Source organism: Ursus americanus, chromosome 29 (assembly GCF_024610735.1).
Source record: "Ursus americanus isolate L20-20 chromosome 29, mUrsAme1.1.p, whole genome shotgun sequence".
Classification (NCBI taxonomy): Eukaryota; Metazoa; Chordata; class Mammalia; order Carnivora; family Ursidae; genus Ursus; species Ursus americanus.
Genome location: NC_142155.1, coordinates 12,202,680 through 12,225,927, shown reverse-complemented (window position 1 = coordinate 12,225,927; position 23,248 = coordinate 12,202,680). Strand labels below are relative to the sequence as shown.

Genomic DNA, 23,248 nt, shown 5'->3' with positions numbered 1-23,248 from the left:
TCAGAAGTCAGAAGTTAATGTATAAATGTATGTGTGTGTGTGTGTGTGTGTGTGTGTGTATTTATAAATTTCAAGATACTCTTTTCCTCCTCTTCATCCATATTCCCTTGAAAAATTCCTATATGTATTAAAATCAAGTTTAAGCATTATGTACTCTGTGAAGCCTTCCCCAATTCTTCCAGGCTATTGATGCTCCTTTTGTTCCCAGAGTGCTATATTTGCTGCAGACTTTACAGTGTGGCTTTTAATTTTTCTATTTACATGTTTGCATCTCATGTTAGACTGTAAGCTTCTGATTGTCAGAGAACTAAATAGAAGTTGTTTAATGAATATTGACAGATGAGTGCAACATTGTTTTCCTCCCAAGATGTTTTTGGTATCAGTCTCTTCTTTTTTGTTGTTTCTTTTATTTTTTTAAAGCTTTTATTTGTTTATTTATTTAGAGAATGAGAGCAGGGAGAGGGCCACAGGGAGAGGGAGAGAGACAATTTCAAGCAGACTCTGTGCTGAGCATGAAGCCTGATGATGTGGGCCTCCATCTCATGACCCTGAGGCTATGACCTGAGGGGAAATCAAGATTCAGACGCTTAACCCACTAAGCCACCCAGGCATCCCTTTTTCGTTCTTTCTGTTACATCCCTAATAAACAGTCAACTCAAACTTAGATTTCTAATAGCCTCTAGGATGACCATCTATTGAAGCACTGTTCAGTAATGTAGTCGATAGTCACATGTGGCAATTGAGCATGTGAGGTGTAGTAAGTTCAAGTTGAAGCAAGCTGTAAGTGTAGAATGTACATTGGATTTTGAAAACAATAGGAAAACAATGTAAAATATTTCACTAATAATTTTTAATTTTAATTTAACAATTACTCGTATGCTGAAATGATAGTATTTTGAATATATTGGATCAAATAAAATATACTATTATAATTAATTTGCCTGTTTCTTTTTTCTATTTTTAAATGTGTCTACTAGAAAATTTAAAAGTATATTTGGTGTGCATTATATTTCTATTAGACAGTGCTATGCCCCTTCAATCATGTGAATCATTTCTTAATGGTAAGACTTTGGTTTTTTCTTTTCTTTTAAAAAAATTTTTTTATTTATTTGTTGGAGAGAGAGAAAGAGAGGGAGAGCGGCAGGCAGAGGGAGGAGAAGGCTCCCTGCCGAGCGAGGAGCCCGATGTGGGACTTGATGCCAGGACTCCGGGATCATGACCTGCGCCAAAGGCAGATGCTTAACTGACACAGCCACCCAGGTGTCTTCTGATTTTTTCTTAATCCTCGTAGTGGTAAGCAGAATTTCCTGGGAGGGGAGGAAACTCTCAAAAGTTGTGTTTGTTAACTGGTATTGTTGGACTAGATTTCCCCAAACATGCCTTTTTTTCCATGCTACTGTCCTACTTGAAGAATCTTCAGGTTTTCTGTTGTCAGCTGCATCGAGGCCACATTGCTTTGTCTGTTTCCCCAAACCTTCTTTAATTCTGTTGCACTTCACTTATCCAGTCTTATCTCTCACTCGTCTTAAGTAGTACCTCGTGGGTTAGTCTGTGTTCTGAGCTCCTTGAAGTCTTTGTGCTTTTGTGAATGCTGCTCTTGCTCAGTAGCTCCTTCTTTGGCCCCCATCTAAATCAAGCCAGTCTTTAAAATGAGACTTAAAAGTTCTACCTCCCACATGACGTTTTTTTTTTTTTTCTGTTTATTGGAACTCACTCTGATATCCTACTAGTTATTATTTGTCAGACCCACACAGTTTAAGCTCTAATTTGTTCAATTATTCAGCATTCAATTGAATTCCATAAGCATTTTTCTTTTAAGAGAGGGAGGTGACGGAGGGGCAGAGAGAGAGGGAGAATCTTAAGCAGGCTTCATGCTCAGCATGGAGCCCAAAGTGGGGCTCAATCTCACCACCCTGAGATCATGACCTGAGCAGAAATCAAGAGTCAGAGCTTAACTGACTTAGCTACCCAGAAGCCCCATGAATTCCACAAGCATTTTTGAGATCCTGTGCCAAGAGCAGGGATAGGTGAGCATGAGGGTCACCTTTATACAGGACCTAGGCTAGAAATTGGCCCTTAGAAAAATATAAGACACAGGCATGTTTATTCTGATTACATAAGCCTCACATGAGAAATTGCTAATAAGCCATGATATTGGCTATCAGGGTTCAAATCCCATGAGGACAGGTTGGGGAGCTCCGGGTTCTAATTGTCTTCTTTCCCTAGTTTTCTTTTTCGTGTATTAAAGATCACTGTACATACAGCTTTCTGTTAAAGTGACAACACCCAGAATTTGCCTCCCTGGCCACACTCTCCCCTTCCCATGAAAGGCCTATTGCTAGGTGTTTTAGACTCTGAAGCTAGACTGCTTTGGATTTGAACCTCAACTCCTCCACTGAGTAGCTCTGCAGCCTGGGCAAGTTACTTAATTCCTCCATGTCTCATTTTACACATCTGTATAATGAGAATAACGTATGATAAGGTTGTGATAAGGGTTAAACGGGTTAATAGTTGTTGGCACAGAGTAACCACTCAATAAATGTTAGCTCTTAATACATGTCACTACTAGACTATTTCTCTCCCCTAAAATTTAAGGGACTGTTTTGACTATTTTATTCAATTTGTGTCCTCCAACTTTTAGGACAGTTCTTGTTTCAAAACTTCACACGAATAAACATAGAATGAATACAAGAATGCACGCAATCACTCTATTTCTGTATTTCCAAAGTTGTGCCCTTAAGAGCAAAGGCAAGGGAGCAAGTGAAAGTCACCTCTTTGTAAAGGTTATTCCTTTATTGGGTTTTACCAGAGGCCCTTGGGGACAATTTCATCTCAAAAGTGGGGAAGCCCACAGCGGGCAGCGCGAAGTACCTTCTCGAGATCACCTTGGGCGAAAGGCCTAGCTAGGGCAGAAAGCCCCGGCTGGCCGGCTTCCCGGGAAGTTCGGCGCATGCGCAGCGCGCCTAGCGCCCGGGTTCCTTCCTGCGGCGCCACCCGGAAGCCTCGGCTCGGTCCCCCTCCTTCCCCCTCCCCCTTTCTCGCCGGCTCAGGCGGTGCGTGCGGGGCCGGCCGGGCGAGGAGGCGGGACACGTCGGCGCTGCCATCGCCGCCGCCGCTCCTCCTTCAGTTCCAGCTGCCGCCGCCACCGCCGCTTCCTGGGCAGAGTCCACCCTGGGTCCCGGCGGCTCCAGGTGTGTTCACGCTGCCCAGCTCCTGCCTCAGTCCGCCGCCGCCGCCGTAGCTGCCCCGGGCTCCCCGCCCCGCTGCCGAGATGGCGACGCGCTCCTGCCGGGAGAAGGCTCAGAAGCTGAACGAGCAGCACCAGCTCATCCTGTCCAAGCTGCTGAGGGAGGAGGACAACAAGTACTGCGCCGACTGCGAGGCCAAAGGTAGCGCGGACGTCGCCGCCCCTGGTCGGGGCCTCCTGCGGCCGGTGACCTTCCCGTCGCCGCGGCGCCCGGGGCCCGAGCGGACGCCGCGGCTGCGCCCAGCTGGCCCCGGCCCTGAGGGGAGGGCGGGCTCAGGCTCAAGTAGCCCCTCACCTCCACCAGAGGCGGCGGCCAGGTCAGGCCCGTGGGCGCCGGCCCCGGGGCAGAGCCGGTGCCCGCGTCGCGATGCTCCGACCCTCCCCAGGGCGGGGGCCAGAGCCGGGCTGGGAGCGCGGAACGGGGCGACAGCCTGGCCAGTGCTTAGGGTTAAAGGGTCGCCCTCCTCCCGCCTCGGCTCGCAGGTACATCCGTGGGTGGGGCCACCCTTAGTCTCGGTCTCCGCCTCGACCCTCCCGCAGTGACCACGGCGTCCCTCTCGGGGCTCCGATGCTCCGTATCCCAGGTGGAGCCCTACCTGCCTGCCCACCTGACAGCTTTGTACAGGGCTTTTGCTTCTTCCTGACAAAGAGTATGGTGGTCCTTTTTGATGGGTTGGAGTTTTACTGAGTGAGACCATTGGGGATGGGTCTTTGGTAGTAGTAGTAGTAAAATTGGTTTTTTAGTCTGGTTATTAACCGGCGTGAAGAGGAATTTCATTATATGCATCTCTTGGACAGTGGGCTCACGTTCCTGAGCTTTTACTAATTAGATTATCTCTGACCGGTTGGTTTGGGAGAACATGTGGACACTGGTTTGTGTGGCCCAAAACGTTGAAGGTGCATATTTTAAAGATACAGAGATTGAAAAAAGCCTAATTTTAGTTTGTTCCGTTGGAGGGCTTCTGCCTCAGCCTTTAAAATAGATACACTATTTTTAGCCTATATGTTTGGGTTTGGAGATCTGATTTATATTTAATGTCTTACAAGTAATTCATGAGAAAAATGTTTCAGATTTTTAAAAACAAACCTATCATGTGTTTAGGAAAAGATCTTGCTTATTTGTAAATTGGTTTGTTTATTCGGTGAAGAATAGGTAGCTCTCCAAAGCAAGAGTCCGTCTTTGAGAATGTCATTTCAGATTTCTGTTATTGACTTAGACTTTTCTTGAAGCTTTACTGTTCTTCCTCGATACTATATAAATGAGTCACGTTTCAGTAGGCTGATAATGTTTGATTAGACTAAGCCACACAGCATCAGCAAATCACTTCACTGCCATACTACCATAACAGGTACCTGATTACTGGAAGATCATATGGGAATACTGTAACTAGACCATTTTAAGAAGCACTTTTCAATATCACAGTAACTTGACTGACCCAACCTTACCTTTATTCTGTGTAACCTTTCAGGTGGTGAGTTAAAAATGCCTGATTATTATGGTAATACTTGTTTACCTGATACTGATTATGTGTGTTTTTGTTATTGTTGTTTTGGGGAATACTGTTCTGAATTGAGGCTCAATTACGGATCACCGCACCAGTAAAACACTGAAAAATGGGGCCTTTAAAAGGCCAGAAAAAGAAATGAACTGCATTTTGGGTAGTAAGTAACATGGTTAAAAAGAGATGCTAGTATGTATTAAATCTATTAAAAGTCGAATAGTAACAGTTTCAGTAAGTACCTTCATTAGGTATAGAAATAAGTGAAAAAAAAATTTTTGTTTAAATTTCTGTCCCCAAAAAAGTACTTTATAAAATCAGATTTTCACTGATGCTTCCTAAAATAATGTATAGGTTTTGAAAAATCCATTATGTGCCACATGGTAACATTTTCATTCTCATTTTTTGAAGTGAGGAGAGGAGAATCATGTACTTTTTAAATTAGGACAAAATTTTTATTCTAACCGGAGGAAAAGGGAGAATTAGTTTTGCTCGCTGTTTGTATTGCCACTGAGGTCCATAGATAAATATTGAATGAATGTTTTTATTTTGGTTTTGTTTGGTCTTTTGTTTGTGGGTTTGTTTTTGAAAAATGTAGGAAAAAAGAGAGGAAAGTAGCATCAAGAGTTTGAGGATGCAGTGTGAAGGGCATGAACTCCAGTCATGATTTGGAAAGATCCTTAATTTTTCCTTGTTGCTACTAAATCTCGAATAATATTAAAATGATCCTCTGAATTATTTCACTGTTTTATCTTGTCTTCCAGGAAAAAATACACAGTTAAGTTTAATTAGACTTGATTTCATAGTTGTAGTACTTAAAAAATTTGACATGATTGGGCTATTGATATAATTAAATATATTTTGTAAAATTTTTGAGTCTTTGATATGGTTGAACCCCATTATAGAGCTCTCTTAGTAGACTTTTTGGCTTGTTAAATGATTTTGGATTCATTGTTATATATGCCAGATGACATAATAAATGTAGGTAGTGAAATTCTGATCAAGTGTATTTTTAAAAGACGTGTTATGGGTCTTATTCTGCAGCTCAGCTGTTACAAAGAAGTTCCATACTGTATATGTGTATTAATGTTTTCTTCACTGTCTAATAAACTACATCAAGCTTTTCATGTATTTTTGAAGCTATTTCTTAGTTAACTCAATTTTCTTTTCTTTCAAAAAATACTTCCCCCACTGCTCTTTGAGAACATGTACCAAAGACTAAAGCCTAGGGCTAAAGATTACCCTATTCTCTTGACTTGTAATAATAGTTGGCAAAGTTATATCAGTTGGATTTTGACGTTTTCTTACTGAGTCACCAGTGTGTGTGTTTTCTGACTTGACATTATTTAAGGAGTAAGGAAGGAGAAAAGGATGGCATAGGTGCCAGTTTCCTGCTCATGATCAGACACTTACCAGATCTGTTGAGCAACTGGAGAATAAGAACAGGCAGATGGAGCTGCACTTTCTCTCCCTGGCCTCATTTGTGACTCCGTGGGAATTTTAATGCAGTTCTATTGGTTATTAGTTGGTGGCACTTTATGGAGCAGTGAGGATTTAGGTCCCCTTGCCAACCAAAGTTTAGTTTTTAGTATTTAAAGTTTCATTCATGATTAATACTAGCTTTGATTCTGAACATGTGTTGGTATGAAAATGTGTCTCTTGCCCAGTAAGTTTTGGGGTATTTAGAAACATAGGGTTTTTGAATCCTTGAGGGATTGTTTTGTTCCAACTGTGTGGTGTTAAGAGGGTAAGCTGCTTGCCCAGATCAAGCACTTATTTCTTCATTCCACAGATCTTGACTTTGGGGGACACCGCTAAGCACTGTTGGATTATGGGGCTAAAAACTTAGTAAGACCTAAAGGAGTTTGTTTAGTGAGGAATGCATTTTTGCAAATGAATAATTCCAAAACAATGTATCAAATGGTATAATAGTGGTTGTAAGAAGTACCCCCCCCCTGCTTATTTTGGGCTGCTGTCCCTACTGCATCTGACTTTTGTCTGTTGCCTGTCTTCACAATTCTTAGAATGCTGCCTCATGGCTTTTGCACATGCTGTTCTTTCTGCTTAGAAGCTTTCTAACAATTTTTTGCCTGATCAGTTACATACCATCCAGTTTCTGCTTAAATGTCTCTTGAAGGGAAATGATTCTCCCCTATTAGGTCGGGCTTCCCTTTATACATATAAGACACATCCTGAATATTTTATTACACTTACTACAGTTGTAATTAAACATTATTTGGGTATTTATTGGATAATCTATTTCCCTGTTGAATAATAGCTTTAAGAGAGAAGAGACCCTCTTTGTCTTGTTTCGGCTTGTATCCCCAGCCCTCTACACAATGGGGTAGGTTAATGTAACTCTTTTGAATGAATGAATGTGAGTGAGTGAGTACAGAGTTGAGGGCAGGCAGCAGGACATGTGGAAATGAGATCATATGTGGGCATGTGGAGCGACCCTGTTGGGAAATATTCACGGGAGTCTTGTTTGAGCGAGGTTCCAAAAGTGGAGTGGGATTTCAGCTGATGGAGAAGGAATTGAAGAGCACAGTTAGCTGCACATACAAGGTACAGGTATATACGAGAACATAAGAGGTTTCCATGTGGCCTTTTTAGGGTAAGCTTTCTCTAAGCATGACCAGATTTGATGGTAGCAGGTCAGGAAGAACTGAAATGGTGAGAGATTCCAGGCATGTCACCTAATTATAACAGTAGTGTGAGCAAGAGTGTAAGGATCTGAACTCACCTAATGTCAGTGTTGTAAGTTGGGGTACACAGCAGGAAATAGAACAGCTGTAGCTATTTTAAGGAACAGGGTGCTTACATTGGAAGGGTTGGAAGAGCAAAAATCAGGGAGCCACTACTGGACTAAAGATTTTAAGTCCATATACTAATACCACTGCTACTGCTACCACCACTCCTGCCCTGGCTGCTTCTCACCCATGAAACTGGTGCACTGATGGGGGAATCAGGACTGTGGTTACTGCCGCCATTCAACATCTATTAGACATTTTTGTCAGCTGCCCTTACTGTAGGAAGATGGCCTTTGTTGAACTTGTGCCTCCCACATGCAAATAACTGGCAGACCTATGTCCAACACCTTGCTGTCAAGGGCCCTCAAGGGAGTCTTTTAGCTTTCTAATCTCTTCAAAATGTGGAAACATGAAGTGAAGGTTGTGAGACTCAATCCAGGAGTCCACTATAAGGCAGTGAGGATGGAGAACATTTTCATTAAGTGTTTGATATTGAAGAGTTCTTATATAAACTTATTTTAAAGTAATTCGTACTAACAAGTGAAGTTCACCTTGAGAAAATGATGTTTATGATGATGTTGATGCTTGTGGGATAAATACATGTAAATGAAATCTGCGATTATAATTCATCTAAAGAGACCTGCAAATCTGAAAGTTCCCCAAAATGCTAACCTCAGTTCGATGGGTCTGTTGTTCTTATAATTCTGCTAATCTTGAGGTTTTCTCTGATGATTATGTGTAGAGCCCTGCTGTCAGAGCTGGAATAGAAACCACTGGTCTCTCTCTGACTCATCAGTTTAACTTGGGCTGCATATTGTCCCCTTCCTTTTTTTTCCCTCCCAATTCTTTTACTTTGTCATTTATAAAGATTAAAATATTCTTTCATTACTTGATTTCAGTACAAGATATATATATAGCCCTGTACAAGATATATATAATCTTTATTGACATGTAAGGACTTGAACCCATGCTCTAAGGCAAAGTCAAATATTTGACATTCTAATTATATATTTTATAAACTCAAGACTTTTTCTGCTGTTGTCACTACTATGCCTACTGCTAATAGTCTTTTCACTGGATAGAATCAACTCACTTTTCTTTCCATTTCTCAATAGAAGATCAAAGAAACCTGGAGACCATTTTGTTTGTTGACTGCCGTATGTTCTGACCCCTGTAAAGAACTGATTTAACACATATGTAATTTTATTGGTAAATCAGTATTTTCTGGGCGCTACAAAGATTAAATATCATGTCAGATACTGTTGTGTGTTCTAAAAAGTTTTGAGTTTAGTCCACAAACTAGTTAGGGATCTCAATAGACATGAGACAATGATGTGTTAAATTCTAGCCTGTATGTAGACTGTAGATTCATTAAAAGTTTAGTGTTGGGAAGGCTCAGTGACTTGGAGTAGGTAGGAAGGGGAAGGAGAAGGTAAGAGGTAAGGTTGGAAGTTCAAAAAAAAAAAAAAAAGCAAGTAATAACATTATATGTATATGCAGAAGTTATATGGTGCTTTCTTCTTGCCAGGCAGTGTTATGAGCACTTTACGTATATTAACTCATTTAATCCTCAAAACAACCTTTTGAGGTAGGTAATATTATTCCATCTTACGAATGAGGAAACTGAGACACACAGAACTTAAGTAACTTTCCCAAGGTTATACAGCTAGGAAGTGGTAGAGCCAGGAATTTCTTCATTAAAAGAAAAAATTTTGGGGGTGCCTGGGTGGCTCAGTCATTAAGCATCTGCCTTAGGCTCAGGTCATGATCCCAGGGTCCTGGGATCAAGCCCCGCATCAGGGAGCCTGCTTCTCCCTCTGCCTGCTGTTCCCCTGGTCATGCTTGCGCTCTCTCTCTCTCTTATTCTCTCTGTCAAATAAATAAAACCTAAAAAAATTTTTTTTTTGGATGGCTACTATATTTTAGGCATTCTAGGAGCTGGGGATGCAGCAGGGAACAGGTAGGTAAGTCCAAGCTCTAAAGGATCTACTAGTCTGTTAGTCTGTTGGAAGCAGGCCTGACTTGCAAAGTTGGCCCTTGACTGGCATCAGGGAACTTGGATTTGGGGAGGATCTCATTACCCTAAGTGGTAAGAGTCAGTCACTGTGTCCAAACTGTTTGTACAAACTGTGTCGTCTATGTTAAATGCCTGCTTTCCTTCTGGGAGTCTGGAATTTCCATATGTACTAGGCAAGGTGCCTATGTGACAAGCCTCCCTGCCCCCCTCTCCCCCAGTACTCTAGGCATTGAGTTCTCTAATGAGGTGCTAATGAGTCTCTAATGGGTAATACTTCACACTTGTCAGAAATCATTACTAAGACAGTTAAGTGTGTCCAGAGCAACTCCACCAGAAGGGGACACCTGGACATTTTTGTGCCTGTTTTCTCCTGAACTTTGCTCCATGCACATTTTCTCTTTGCTAATTATGCTTCGTATCCTTCTGTAATAAATAAATTACCATGTTGAGTACAACTGTATTTTGAGACTTGTGAGTCCTCTTAGCAAATTACCAAACCTGAGGGTGGTTTTGTGAACCTCTCAACATATTTGATAATAATATCCTCTGGTATATTGTACAGGATATATTGGAATTTCAGTGTATCTCGGCTAGCTCTAGAACCTAACCTACCAGCAAGGGTACAGCCCAGAGAAGCATGATTAGCATTAGTGGAAACTCTGGCTTTACTGGGATGATAGGGAAGTAGGAATCTGGACTGTAGGGTCAGAATTTGAATTTACAAGATCTAGCTCCAGAGCTAGTAACTGCGTTTGATGGCATGAAAAATAAAACACACGCTTTTGCAGTTGAAATTTTGTGATGGAAGAGCCTATCACCTTAAAGCTGAGAGAGGTTATTGCCAAATATGTTCAAGCATGGATAGTGTCTTTGTCTTAACTTATCTCTTTGCTTTTAATAGCAGAATCACCATAACTTCAAAATACTAACATAAACAACACAGAATTTTTTCTGATCACTAAACTTTATTCTACAAATTGAATATTTTGACGAATCCTTTTGTGTGTGTGTGTGTGTGTGGTTTTTTGATCTTCCATATAGCTTCTTTGTTTTTTCTTTCTGCAGTTCTATTCTTAGGTCAGGTACCGATCATCTACCCTGGCTTTTTAAACCATAGGAACAACTTGGGGCACCTGGATGGCTCAGTCTTTAAGCGTCTGCCTTCGGCTCAGGGCATGATCCCAGAGTTCTGAGATCGAGCCCCATGTCAGGCTCTTCCACCGGGAACCTGCTTCTTCCTCTCCCACTCCCCCTGCTTGTGTTCCCTCTCTCGCTGTCTGTCTCTCTCTCTGTCAAATGAATAAATCAAATCTTAAAAAAAAAAAACAACAACATAGGAACAACTTGATAGAATTGAAAGAGTGCTGGCCTGGATTAAGTTAGTAAAGCTAGGTTTGAGTCCAGCCTTTGCCTCACTTGGTGACCAGTTGTCCCTGTCCTCAGCCTTATTGCAAAGATTTATTTAACTCTGATGTGATCTGTATTCTTTTCTGAAACCCATGCCTCTTGTCATTTCTGTGTCGGTATTTACTATTATTGTTAATTTTTAAAAATTGTATTATGAAGGGTTTATATTTTAGGGCCTTGTTGAACTTTAGATCATGGTCAAACCTGTTTACTTTTTAAAGCTTTTCACTGATGACTTAGGTCTACCTGAGCAGATTTACCTGGTATTATCTTTAATTATCTCAAGCCATATCATATAACTTGTGAGAATATTCCTCATAGATTGAGGACTCCTTTTGTTTGAGTCTTTTTCCCTTTAATGCCAGGAAGATCAAAGAAATAACTATCTGCTCTAGTCATCTGCTAAAGCCATACTTTAAGACTGTATAGCCGACCATAGCCATACATTTAGTCATACATAGTACCATATATGCATACCATTTAGTCCTACATAGTACCAATGGAAATGATTTTAAAAATTTCACTTAAGGCAGAGCTTCGATTGGAAATATATGCTGATTTCATGCACAAGTACATTTTGAATGGTAAAGTGAGGACTTTGACAGTCTAAAGGGCAGAGAGTTATAAGCCTTCTAGTAATTCTCCATTCTCTGTGCATCCTCCTCCTCCCCTCAACAATTTTTTGTTTCCCTTTCACAAGAGATCCAAGTGATTGCTTTCAGGAGTGATTGATGATAGACTTTCAGACGTCTATCACTGATCTTTTGTAAGAGTGCATTTCAAGGACCAGTGATTAGCTCAAACCCAAACTTAAAAAGAAAATAAAGGGGATTTTAAAACTTCTGTGGGAAGTCATTTTTAGGATAGCCTTATCTTCCAATACAAGAACATTCATTAAAAATTATGGTTTAGTCTTGGGGCGCCTGGGTGGCTCAGTCGTTAAGCATCTGCCTTCGGCTCAGGGCGTGATCCCAGGGTACTGGGATCGAGCCCCACATCAGGCGCTTCCGCTGGGAGCCTGCTTCTTCCTCTCCCACTCCCCCTTCCTGTGTTCCTTCTGTCGCTGGCTGTCTCTCTCTCTGTCAAATAAATAAATAAAATCTTTTAAAAAAAATTATGGCTTAGTCTAATGTAGATGTTTTTTAGTTCATGCATTTCTACTTTTGAAAGTTTCTTTCGGCGTAGGGTGGTAATGGTGCATAGTTCCAAAAACCTAGCAGAAGTAAGATTTTTGAAGGTAAATGACCATCACTAGTATGTTAGTTTCCTATTCCTGCTGTGACAAATTATCACAAACTTAGTGGCTTAAAACAACACAAATTATCGTCTTACAGTTCTGGAGGTTAGAATCCAAAATAAGTCTGTTTCCTTATCTTTTCCAGCTTCTAGAAGTCACCTGTGGTGTTTGTTTCATGGCCCCTTCCTCCATCTTCAGTGTGTCATCTTCAGGTCTCTCTCTGCCTTTTTTGTGCTTGCACTGTTACATCTCTTTCTGTAACTCTTTTAAGGATGCTTGTGATCACATTGGGTTTACCTAGATAATCTAGGATAGTACCACCTCAGTGTTCTTAACTTAAACACACTTGCCAAGTGTCTCTTGCCATGGAGGGTTTCATATTTGCAGATTAGAGGAATTGAAACATGGACATCTTTGGGGATCACTGTTCTGTTTCCCACAAGTGGATTTGTGATAAAAATTATATATAAAACCTAGATTTTTATTAAAGGTACTGCTCTGGATGTATTTAACATGGCATAGGATGGTGAAGTTAGTACAATTCAAATTAGTAGTTCTTACAGAAATTATTTTAAAAGTATATGCATGGAGTCATTTAACAGACTCTCTGCAACACTATGATATATGTAGAAAATCTTTAGAGATTTACCAAAAAAGCTGTTAGAATCAATAATTGAGTTTCACTAAGGTTAATATAGAAAAGTTAACTATTTCTATATATCAGAAACAAAGAATTGAAAGTTGAAATAAAAATTATTTACAATAGCATAAACATATGAAAACTTGGGGATAAATTTAACAAAATATATGCAAGATTTGTATACCACAAACTTACCAGAGATGGCTAAGAGAAATTAAAGAATACCTAAAGAAATGGAGAGATATACTACGTTCATGAATTAAAAGATGCAGTCTTTTTTTTTTTTTTTTTTAAGATTTTATTTATTTGAGATAGAGAATGAGAGAGAGCATGAGCCCGGGGTAGGGGGTGGAGGGAGAAAGGGGCAGAGGAAGAGGGAGAAGGAGAAGCAGGCTCCCTGCTGAGAAGGGAGCCTGATGTGGGGCTTAATCCCGCATGACCTGAGCTGAAGTCAGATGCTTAGCTGCCTGAGTCACCCAGGTCCCCCGTTGTGTACAGTTTTAATATTAAACTTGTATCATCTTAATAAATGTTGATATATTAATAGGATTGTCTTTGATGATTATTACCTGATATAATGTACACGAAGCATATATAGAGAGTTTGATATAGAATAGGTAGTCAGTAAATGTTGGATTTGAATCTTAAGTCATGCATGATTAGACCTACAAACATTTTTGTTTTCTTTTCTCCTCCAATTACTTTATTTTATTTTTATTATTTTTTTAAGATGTGCTTGTTTTTTACTTTTGTATTAAGTTTTTAAATTTAATTCCAGTATAGCTAACATACAGTTTTATATTAGTTTCAGGTGTACAGTGTAGTGATTCAGTAATTCTGTACATTACTCAGTGTTCATTATGGTAAGTGTACTCTTTAATCCCCATCACCTATTTTACCCATCCCCCCGCCCACCTCCCCTCTGGTAACCATCAGTTTGTTCTCTGTAGTTAAGAGTGTTTCTTAGTTTGTGTCTCTCTCTCTTTTTTTCTTTGCTCGTGTGTTTTGTTTCTTAAGTTACACGTGAGTGAAATCATAGGGCGTTTGTCTTTCTCTGACTTATTTGACTTAGCATTATACGCTCTAGCCCTTCCAATTACTTTTCAAGAGAATTGTCCAAGGTTTCAGATGTAAGAAAACTCCTTCCTCCTCCAGATTTTCCCTAAGTTTTATTGTTGTGAAATTTTTCTGAATTTTAAGTGTTTTTTAACTTAGAATTTATAATTGACTATGGGGTTAACTTTTTGGTATAATTACTTTAGGAAGTAAAAAAAAAATATCCAAATATTTGATATAGACAATTCTTTGTAATGTGGTTTCCTTTTCTGTTTGCATTATTATTTTTTATAAGCAAAGGTTACTAGTTTGTTCCTGCTATTATACTTTGTCAGATTAAAACAAATGTTTTTTCATTGTGGAGATTATGCTCAACTATTGTGCAGAAGTAGTTTCCTTTCTATTTATTTACTGAAAATTAGTTGTTATCTGAGCTTTGTTTTTTAGTGGAGACAATGATTTTACTTCCGTAGATAAGACAAAGCTATCAGGTGATTGCCTTCTTTTTTGGCCTTTTATTTCTTGTCCCAAATTTGGGCAATTATACTTTGACTGTTTTTAACTTAGTTGGTAAAGTATGCCTGTAAATAACAGGAAACAAAGGTTTTTACCTAAAATAAATGTTTTTCTAGCTTTCAAAAAAATAGTTGAGGGGCTTCCAGTTTCTACCCTCGCTTCAAGACCGGAAGGATCTTCAAGTCTCCACTCTCTCCCAACAACAAGTAAAAAGCTGAGCAAACTGAAAAGTCTACATCTCTTCTTAGATCTTCAGAGAAGTGAGATCACAGGACAAACTGCTGTCCCCAAAATAGGAGAGATCAGTTAATATAGAGAATCACAGCTCAGTCATAACTCTGTTGAGAACCAGTACTGGGATAGGAAAACTGTAATTCACAAATTGCTGTAGGCTCACTGTGGACAAATCTGAGAGTCAAAAACTACAGGGGGTTTTAGTTATGGGGAAGGTCCCCACACTTTTGTGAGTTTTACCTCCAGGAGCATACACAGTGAATATGGGAGGAAAATCTAATGCTTCTGGCAGGGGAAAGAGAAAAGGAGCCATTTTGAAATACACCAGAGCATTCTGTTCTTCTTAGCAAGGTCTGCCCTCTGGAGAAACTATTTAACTAGAGCTTAACTAATGACTTGGGGGCAGGGAAATATCTGACTCCAGCCACCTGTAGCCTTTCACAGGAGAGCAGGGAAATGTCAATTCCAGCCTACTGTAGCCATCCTATCTCATGGGGAATGGGGAGAGGCATTGTAGGGGGCACTGATATTTGTGAAACTCACAATACAGAGGCAGAGGCTCACTGAAAGACTAAGACCTAATCATACAACTTTGGGATGCTTTTCCACTGCATTACTAAAACTGTTCACAGCAGTTACTTTTATCCAGTAGATCATTTCCAACTGTCCAGAAAAAATTACAAGGTATACTAGAAGGCAAAAAAAAAAAAAAAAAAATATTGAGGTTCTTAAATTTCACAGTGAAAATATTTCGGATAACAGAAGTATGGCTTCAGGCTGCCAGTTCACACCTTATGAGATCTAAATATAATTGGAAAAACATGTAAAAATATTTTCGTATATTTAAATGAATGTATAGAACATATGTATATATAACCTAAATAAATGGCTAAAGTTACATTATGTTCAGTTTGAATAAACTTGTTCACATCAAATCTATTCCAACCTCTTCTAGTTTAAAAGGTTCTGAAGTTTTTGAGGAGAGTATTAGTCTCAAATAATACTGTTACCCCAGAGCTAAGGGACAGATCTATAAACCATTCCCACTCAACTGAGCTATAATCTTTATGGTAGATTGAATACTCATATTCAATTTGTCTTCAGAATTCACATGAAGTAAGGAACATTCTACTGATCAGTGACATTTCATATATGTATGTGTCCCTTGAAAATATTTTACATGGAGGTTGTAATTGCTCTTTATATTCAACCTGGGTTTAAAGTTTCATTACCTAGTCAATGATATGAAAAAAGTTGGGAGGGGGCCTCTTCTAAGTTAAAAGGAACTTAAGGGATATAATTAACCACTGTCCCTGGTCCTTGAGAGGTACTTTTTGAAAAAGATCTTTACAAAAAAATTTTGTGGAGTTGTGGAAAACAGAATACATACTAGATATTAGATGACATTGAGAACTTATTAATTTTAGTAGGTGTGATAATATTGTGGTTATTGGGCAAAAATTTATATTTTTTAGTGATTCATACTGAAAAAGGGGTGGTATCTTGGTGTCTGACATTACCATACTTTATAAAAAATGAAAATATGGCAAAATCTTAACAGTTTTTGAATCTAACAGTGGGCGTGTGGGTATTCACTACACTATTCTTTCTTTCCTTTCTGTATTTGAAAATTGTTGATAATAAAAATAAAAAAATTTTTAGTTTTTGTGTTTAAAGAATAACCTGAAGCTACCAATAAGTAAGGTGTCCCCTCTGCACATAAAAAATGTTCAGTTCTTGGGGCGCCTGGGTGGCACAGCAGTTAAGTGTCTGCCTTCGGCTCAGGGTGTGATCCCGGCGTTATGGGATCGAGCCCCACATCAGGCTCCTCCGCTATGAGCCTGCTTCTTCCTCTCCCACTCCCCCTGCTTATGTTCCCTCTCTCGCTGGCTGTCTCTCTCTGTCAAATAAATAAATAAAATCTTAAAAAAAAAAAAGTTCAGTTCTTGGTCTGCAGGGTTTTCTCCCCCCCCCCCAGTTGGAAGAATGGCACTAATTAATAGTCTTGACTGATAGTATGTTTCTGGACATTTAGGTAATCTTATACTGAATGATTATTTTTAATATATATCAACTATTCTTCACATGTTCAGAGTCTGTGTAAACATACCAAGAGAACAAAAAAGTTTAAAAAAAAAATCAAACTATGATTACAAAGACAGTGTGATTAAGGAATAATTGCCTTAACTGTTGGCTCTTTATGGTAGGCCCTTAATCATTTTAGGATGCTGGTCAGAAAAGGATTATCATGGAGCTGTTTTAGTGCTGTGTAGCTGTTGTTAAAAAGCATTTGAAAATGCAGTAGTGTTCTAATTTTACTTCTCCACCACCCTGTTTTTCAAAAACACATTAAAAAGAACTGCCACAAACCATGAAAATACACCAGAACCTCTAATGCTAATCACGATCTTGGATTTTATCCAAGGGTTACTTAAAGAAGTATTCATTTCACAGGTATTTTATGAACACCAATTATGTGTAAGGCACAACTGCTAATTGCCATATGAGTTGAAGTTGCATAAGGTATGTGAATGCTGACAGGCTTTCCTGTATTATTTTGAACTTCCCATTGTAGGGCATAGAAACAAAGCTAGAATTAACTTAAGCAAAATAGCACTGGGCATTTTTTTTTTTTTTAACAGAAGAGGAGGGAGACTTGCCTTACATGACTCAGTTCTTGAACCTCTTTTCTGTTTGTATTCACTCCCTTGCCAATTTCATCTAGTCTCTTGCTTTTAACTGTTGACTATAAGTCGACTCCCAGTTATATATCTTCAGACCAGAAGTCCTTGTCCCAGAACTCCATACTGATAACATCCAGTTGTATGTGGTTGTGCCTTCAGTAGCTCCAAATTAACATGTCTTTTAGTATATGTGCTGCCGAAGCAAGCACCCAAATTAACATGTCTTAACTGAAATCTTGATCTTCATCCTCTAAGCCTACTGCTTGGGCAGTGTTGCCCATCATACTCTGCCCTTTTGTTCTGGCCCCAAACTTTGGATTTGTCCCCACGTTGACTCCAGTATTCCCCCAACTGGTCTCCCAGCCTTTATTCTCGCCTACCATGGTTTATTCTAATACAGTTGCCAGAGTGATCTTTATTTATTTTTAAATTTTTTTGAAGATTTATTTATCTATTTGATAGAGAGAGAGCACAGGGGAGGGGGATAGAGGGAGAGGGAGAGAAAGGGTCCCAAGCAGACTGCACTGAACTTGGAACCTGATGTGGGCCTGATCCCACAACCCTGAGATCAGGACCCGCCAAACCAAGAGTTGGAATCTCAACTGACTGTGCCACCCAGGCACCCCACCAGAGTCAAATCAGATCAGTTAGATCATGTCATTGCTGCACCTGAAATCATTTATTATTGTTATATGTTGGATTCCAAGCCAAAGCCCTTACAGTGGTCCACACTGCCCTTCTTGCTCTTGAGTATACTCATTGAGCTTCGGCCTCAGTGCCTTCACACTTGGCTATTTCCTATCCCTGGAGAATGTTCTTCCAGACCTGCATATGGCTGGGCCTGCTTACCTGGTTAGATCCTCACTCAGGTATATATTTGATTTTTTTAAAAGATTTTCTGTTTATTTGAGCGAGCAAGAGAACATGTGTGCATGCACGAGTTGGGGGGAGTAGGGAGAGGGAGAGGGAGAAGAACAAGCAGATGCCCTGCTGAGCACGGAGCCCAATGTGGGGCTTGATCCCAGGATGCTGAGATCATGACCTGAGCCTAACTCAGACACTTAACCAACTGAGCCACCCTGGTACCCCTATATACTTAATTTTGTTAACTGTCATCACCCTTTGTAGAATGTTAAGAATTCAGGGATTTTTGTCTTTTTCTGTTTCTGACACTGAAGTTCTAGGTTACTATTTGTTGAATGAATAGATGAGGAGGGGGCAAAGCATGTTGGGCAGAAGAATAATGTATATTGCCAGTTTAAGACATTATCTACAAAAGATAACTGCAATACAAGCAATATAGGAAAACCTAATTTATCTCAATGGACTTAGAAATATTACATAGGTGATGAAATGACTTTAGTGATTCTCTTTCTGGAAAATAAGACCTCACCCAATATTTCTCTTTTTTTAACTTTTTCTTTTTTTTTTAGCTTATGTAAAACTTGTTTGATCAGATTTATAAAAGCCACTGATTTTGAATACTATAATCATATATTCTTTTCATATATTTAAGTTGAGGTTGTTTTAATAGGGCTTCAGCATACAAAACAGAACACTCTAGGAGTTAACAGAAATGCTTTAATACAGGAAATCAAGTACTTACAAACAGTCTGGAAAGGGTAGAAAAGTAGGAATGATTCTCAGATCACAGTAGAATTGACTTTCCAGGGAGCCACCAGCCCTGAGGCTGTTATTAGAACTGTTGAGTTTAAGAAAACACCAAATTAGCTGTAGTCCAGGGATTAGAAAGTGAAATCTGCCTTACAACACCTGTAAAGCAGTGACTAGGTACTGGAGTGTTGGGGTCTATCCATCACCTACATCAAAAGTGCTTCTTACACACCCGAGAGGCTGGAGACGACGCATTTTATGATCTTGCCTTCTTATAGAAAATAGCCAAAAATTACAGGAAGATAGTCACCTGACTTTTGCTTTCAAATATTGCATAAGTGCATCTAATTGGTGGAAACATTCTCATTCAGAACTCTGCAAAAGAATCTGAGAAATAGAGCTTTTTAGCTTTATATCCTCTGAATACAGGAAGGCACACCTGAAGTAGGGTGGGATAGATGTTGGGTGAGCAAATCAACAATACCTACCATGGGTTCTGTCTTCGCTAGTTGCATCAGAATGAATAGGACATACATAGCTCGAGATGAATTCAGGGAGCCTTTTTTTTCTGTCTTTGGCTCTCTCTGTGTCTCTGGGTCTGTAACACATGATTCTTCTTGTTTGCTTCATTCTTTACTGACTACTTTCCCTTATTCGTATTCTTGCCTATACCTCATTAGTTCCTAAGTCTATGTGACCTGTTATTTGGCTTCCTACAGGTTGTTGTCTCTTTCTTTGGATCATATACTGTATTCTTGGGTGAGATGTGCCCATCTCTGGTTGCTGTGGCATGGAGGCAGGAGAGCTGCAGGAACAAGTAGGGACTCCTCCATGGCTGAGAGCAAGCAAGGTCTGTAGGAAGGAGGAGTAACTCATATAGTTAAAATATTAATACAAGATTTAGAGGAAAATTTGATTCAAAACAAATTTGAATAAAGTGGTTAGTTTCAGCAGGAAGAATGAGGATCAGTTTATATGGAAGGGCAGAGTAACAGGGGTCTGAAATCTAAGGGACAATTAGGTGATAAAGTCATTTGCTGAAAATAAGAGGATAGTAGGACTTTGTAGGGCATTTAAATCTGTTCTGTGCATGGAATACTTGCTAAAAGTATATATTTTAAAAAAATTAAAAATATTTTAAACAAATCTATCCCTTCATTGATGGGCATTTGTTTTCTAACTTGTGGTTAGAAACAGTCCTGTTGTCAAAGTTTTGTGTACACAAAATTATTTCCTCAGAATCTTATATGTGAAAAGTTTATGTTAAAGTATGCAGATTAAAGCCTGTTTGATTAGTATTGCCAGGAATTTGGGGGCCAGTTCACCTTCCCACCAGTAGTATATAAAGACTGGCTGACCTTCTTACCCAGTCTGTTACTGGGTTTTCATGTTTTTGAAAAGTTTTCTTAATATGGTTGGTGAAAATTGTTATCACACTGTTTTGTTTTATTTCTTAAAATTAATCATTTTTAATGTGCGTATTGATCATTTTTATTCTTTTATGATTTCCCCCTCATTTTGGGGTCAGGGGTTGGCTATTTTTTTCACATTTTTCTCTTGACCAGTCATTGGGCCACAACACAAAATTCCAGACGACATTCATTCCTCTGAGGCAGCACTATTCATTCCTAGATTGTATAAGCCCAGCAGTAAGTAATGGTGGAGCACTTTGGGAAATTTTTCAGGCTTTGATCTACATTTTTTTTTTTGATAAGTATGAAATTATAGAAAGTTTAAAGGTGGAAGAGAGCTGTCGTATACCTGATCTGATCTCCTCGTAGAGTGATGAAACAGATCAAGAGAGGCTAAATGACTTGCTCAAACTTAGTAACAATGAGAGAACTTGGGAGTGAACCCAAGTTATCTGGTTCGTCGTTGTCTGAGTCCACAAATGAATGTGTTACCCTTGACCTTTGCAAAAGGTAACTCTCAGCTTTTTAATTTTTTCTTTTTCTTTACATTCACAATTTATACAATGAGAAGGGTGGTAAATTCTGCATTCTTGTGCTTAACCAAACCCTATCTATGTAATGATAGGATATTAAGAAAAAAAATTGGTAACCGCAGTGAGAACTGGTTACATATTAAGTATTTACTTAGCCAGATTTTTTAAACACAGATTTGGCAATAAGTGTAAACATGTTCAAAACTTAGAATGCTGTTGGTTGGTGTCTGAGGTGTTATCTAAAAGCAAATGTTATCTCATGAGATAAATCTGTAAATAGTGCTGAGAATAGCTTTAAAAAGAGGGATTTTTGTAAATATTGGATATCTTTGTGCTTGAGAGGGAAATTTTTGCAAATATAAAGCACTAGAATATTTGTGAAAGAGTAAACAAAATAAAGGAAAGCTGTAATATGCTTGCTCAAACTTTTGAACTTTTAAACTGAGTTTTTGACTGATGCTATGTCACCTGAACAAAGAAGTAGGTTTGACAAGGCTTAAACTTTAGGACATGCAGGTGAAACAAGGATTATTAATTCTTAAAATTAAGGTTAATTTCATTTTCTCCTTTTATTCTGTACCATCCTGATGATAGTGAATCCTTAAATTATTAACCACTGTTTAATTTCTTTGCCAAAGGAAATCAACATTTTAAAAATGGCAGGGGAATGCTTTTTTTCTTTTTTGTAGTTTTTGTAGTTTTTCACTGTCCTTATGATATTTTGAACTTACTTACATATTCCTTTTTCCAAAGCTTAAGGAATAAATATTTTTTAAAAAGTTCTGTAATAACTTTTCCTCTGGTATTCTTCCTCTTGTAAACTGTGGGTTGGCAGACTCATTGCTCTGCTGCTATCCATGAGAGGACACTAGTTCAATAGCTAAAATTGTGGGCTTTGAAGGCTGACTGCTCGGGGTTAAAATCTCTGCTCTCCCATTGCGACCTCTGTGATTTCTTTTTTTTTTTTTTAATATTTTATTTATTTATTTGACAGAGACAGACAGCCAGCGAGAGAGAACACAAGCAGGGGGAGTGGGAGAGGAAGAAGCAGGCTTCCAGCCGAGGAGCCTGATGTGGGGCTCGATCCCGGAATGCTGGGCGCCGGGATCATGCCCTGAGCGGAAGGCAGACGCTTAACGACTGCGCCACCCAGGCGACCCACGACCTCTGTGATTTCTTTCTTTTCTTCTCCCTCCCTCCCTTTTTGTCCCCTCCCTCCGTCCTTTCTTGTAGTGGGAGTGTGGTATTTAAACTTTCTAAGCCTCTGTGTCATTATATGTAAAATGGCCATACCTGTTGTCACAGAGTTATGAGAGTTAACTAAACTTGTGAAGTAATGTCTGGTACAAAATAAGGGTTTGATAAATGAGTAAGGGTGTGATAATTATGTCAGGTCTTGTGGGTTTTTGTTTGTTTTTTGTTTTTAAAGCACTCAGAGTCATTTAGTCATTTTTTTACTTTGCAGGAAGCATTTGTTCCTGCAGAAATATGTGAATTATATTTTGTTTGGTAAATAATGTAATTGAGTAGATTCTAAGTGCAAGAATACTTTATGGAAGTCTCAGGAAAAGAAGGTAGTTATTTTTTTTTAACCTTTTATGTGCTGGTTCACTAGAGTGTACAGTCAGAGGTATGCACCAGAAGCCCTGCCCTGCCCTTTAGGATTCTTTACTTTAAGGAGACAGGCAGGCCATAAGCATAAAGACTATATATATGTTATATATTAATATATTTTATTATATATATATATTCTGGATACCTGTGTGGAAGGAGTAGTGCAAGCATTAAGTGTTCTAGAAGTTCACTGAAAGTAAAAATCACCAAGAGCAGGAGCTGGGGAAGGCAGTACAAAAGAGGTAGTTCTTGAGGAAGAGGAGAATCAGACTTAAAGAAGAGTAGCAATGTTATTCTAGGTAGGAGAGGTTTGTCTCTATACTTAGTGCACATGCTTTTCACATTCCTGGAAGCAGATATAGGTATCAGGGAGAAATTTAGGAGAGGGGATAGACAAAGGAGTGATTATTGCGTTGGGACTCTCTGTGTAGACATGTTTGCCAAAGCCGTGAATGGATTAGACACTTGCAGATCAGAGAGTCTGTGACCAAGACCAGAGGGAGGCAGCAGTCAGAAGTGGAATCGTTAAAGGAGCAAACAGTGGCCTGCGAGACTGCAAGGATAACCAGAACATAGAAGTTTTAGGAGAAGAAGGCTTTCAGAAGGAGGTATAGTCAGGAAAATTAAATGCAATAGGGAGGTAAAAGGGGCTAGGAAAGGGCATTTAATTTTGGAAGACATTAAAACTGTTTTCTAAGCTCTTTATTGAAGTGTGTTGTGAAACTGCTGCAGAACCTGTTTTCCATCCTCTGTACAGTGAGAGTCAAGAAAGTGAATCTTCCATATGT

At 39.2% G+C, this 23,248-nt stretch overlaps 1 protein-coding gene across 4 annotated transcripts in view; it reads left to right on the top strand.

The window, feature by feature from the left end:
* The first annotated feature begins 1,022 nt into the window (after positions 1-1,022).
* Positions 1,023-23,248, top strand: part of SMAP1 (small ArfGAP 1) — a 167,012-nt gene continuing 144,786 nt past the window's right edge. For 2 of the 4 annotated variants that reach the window (XM_087856968.1, XM_087856967.1), the window contains exon 1: positions 1,023-1,293. Coding sequence is in view for 2 of the 4 variants with exons in the window: in XM_045803361.2 (XP_045659317.1) it covers positions 3,272-3,389 (118 nt within the window). In the remaining 2 variants the exon portion in view is untranslated. Of the gene's footprint in view, positions 1,294-3,067; positions 3,390-23,248 lie in introns of those variants that run through there. The other 2 variants (XM_045803361.2, XM_045803357.2) reach the window with 1 other exon arrangement.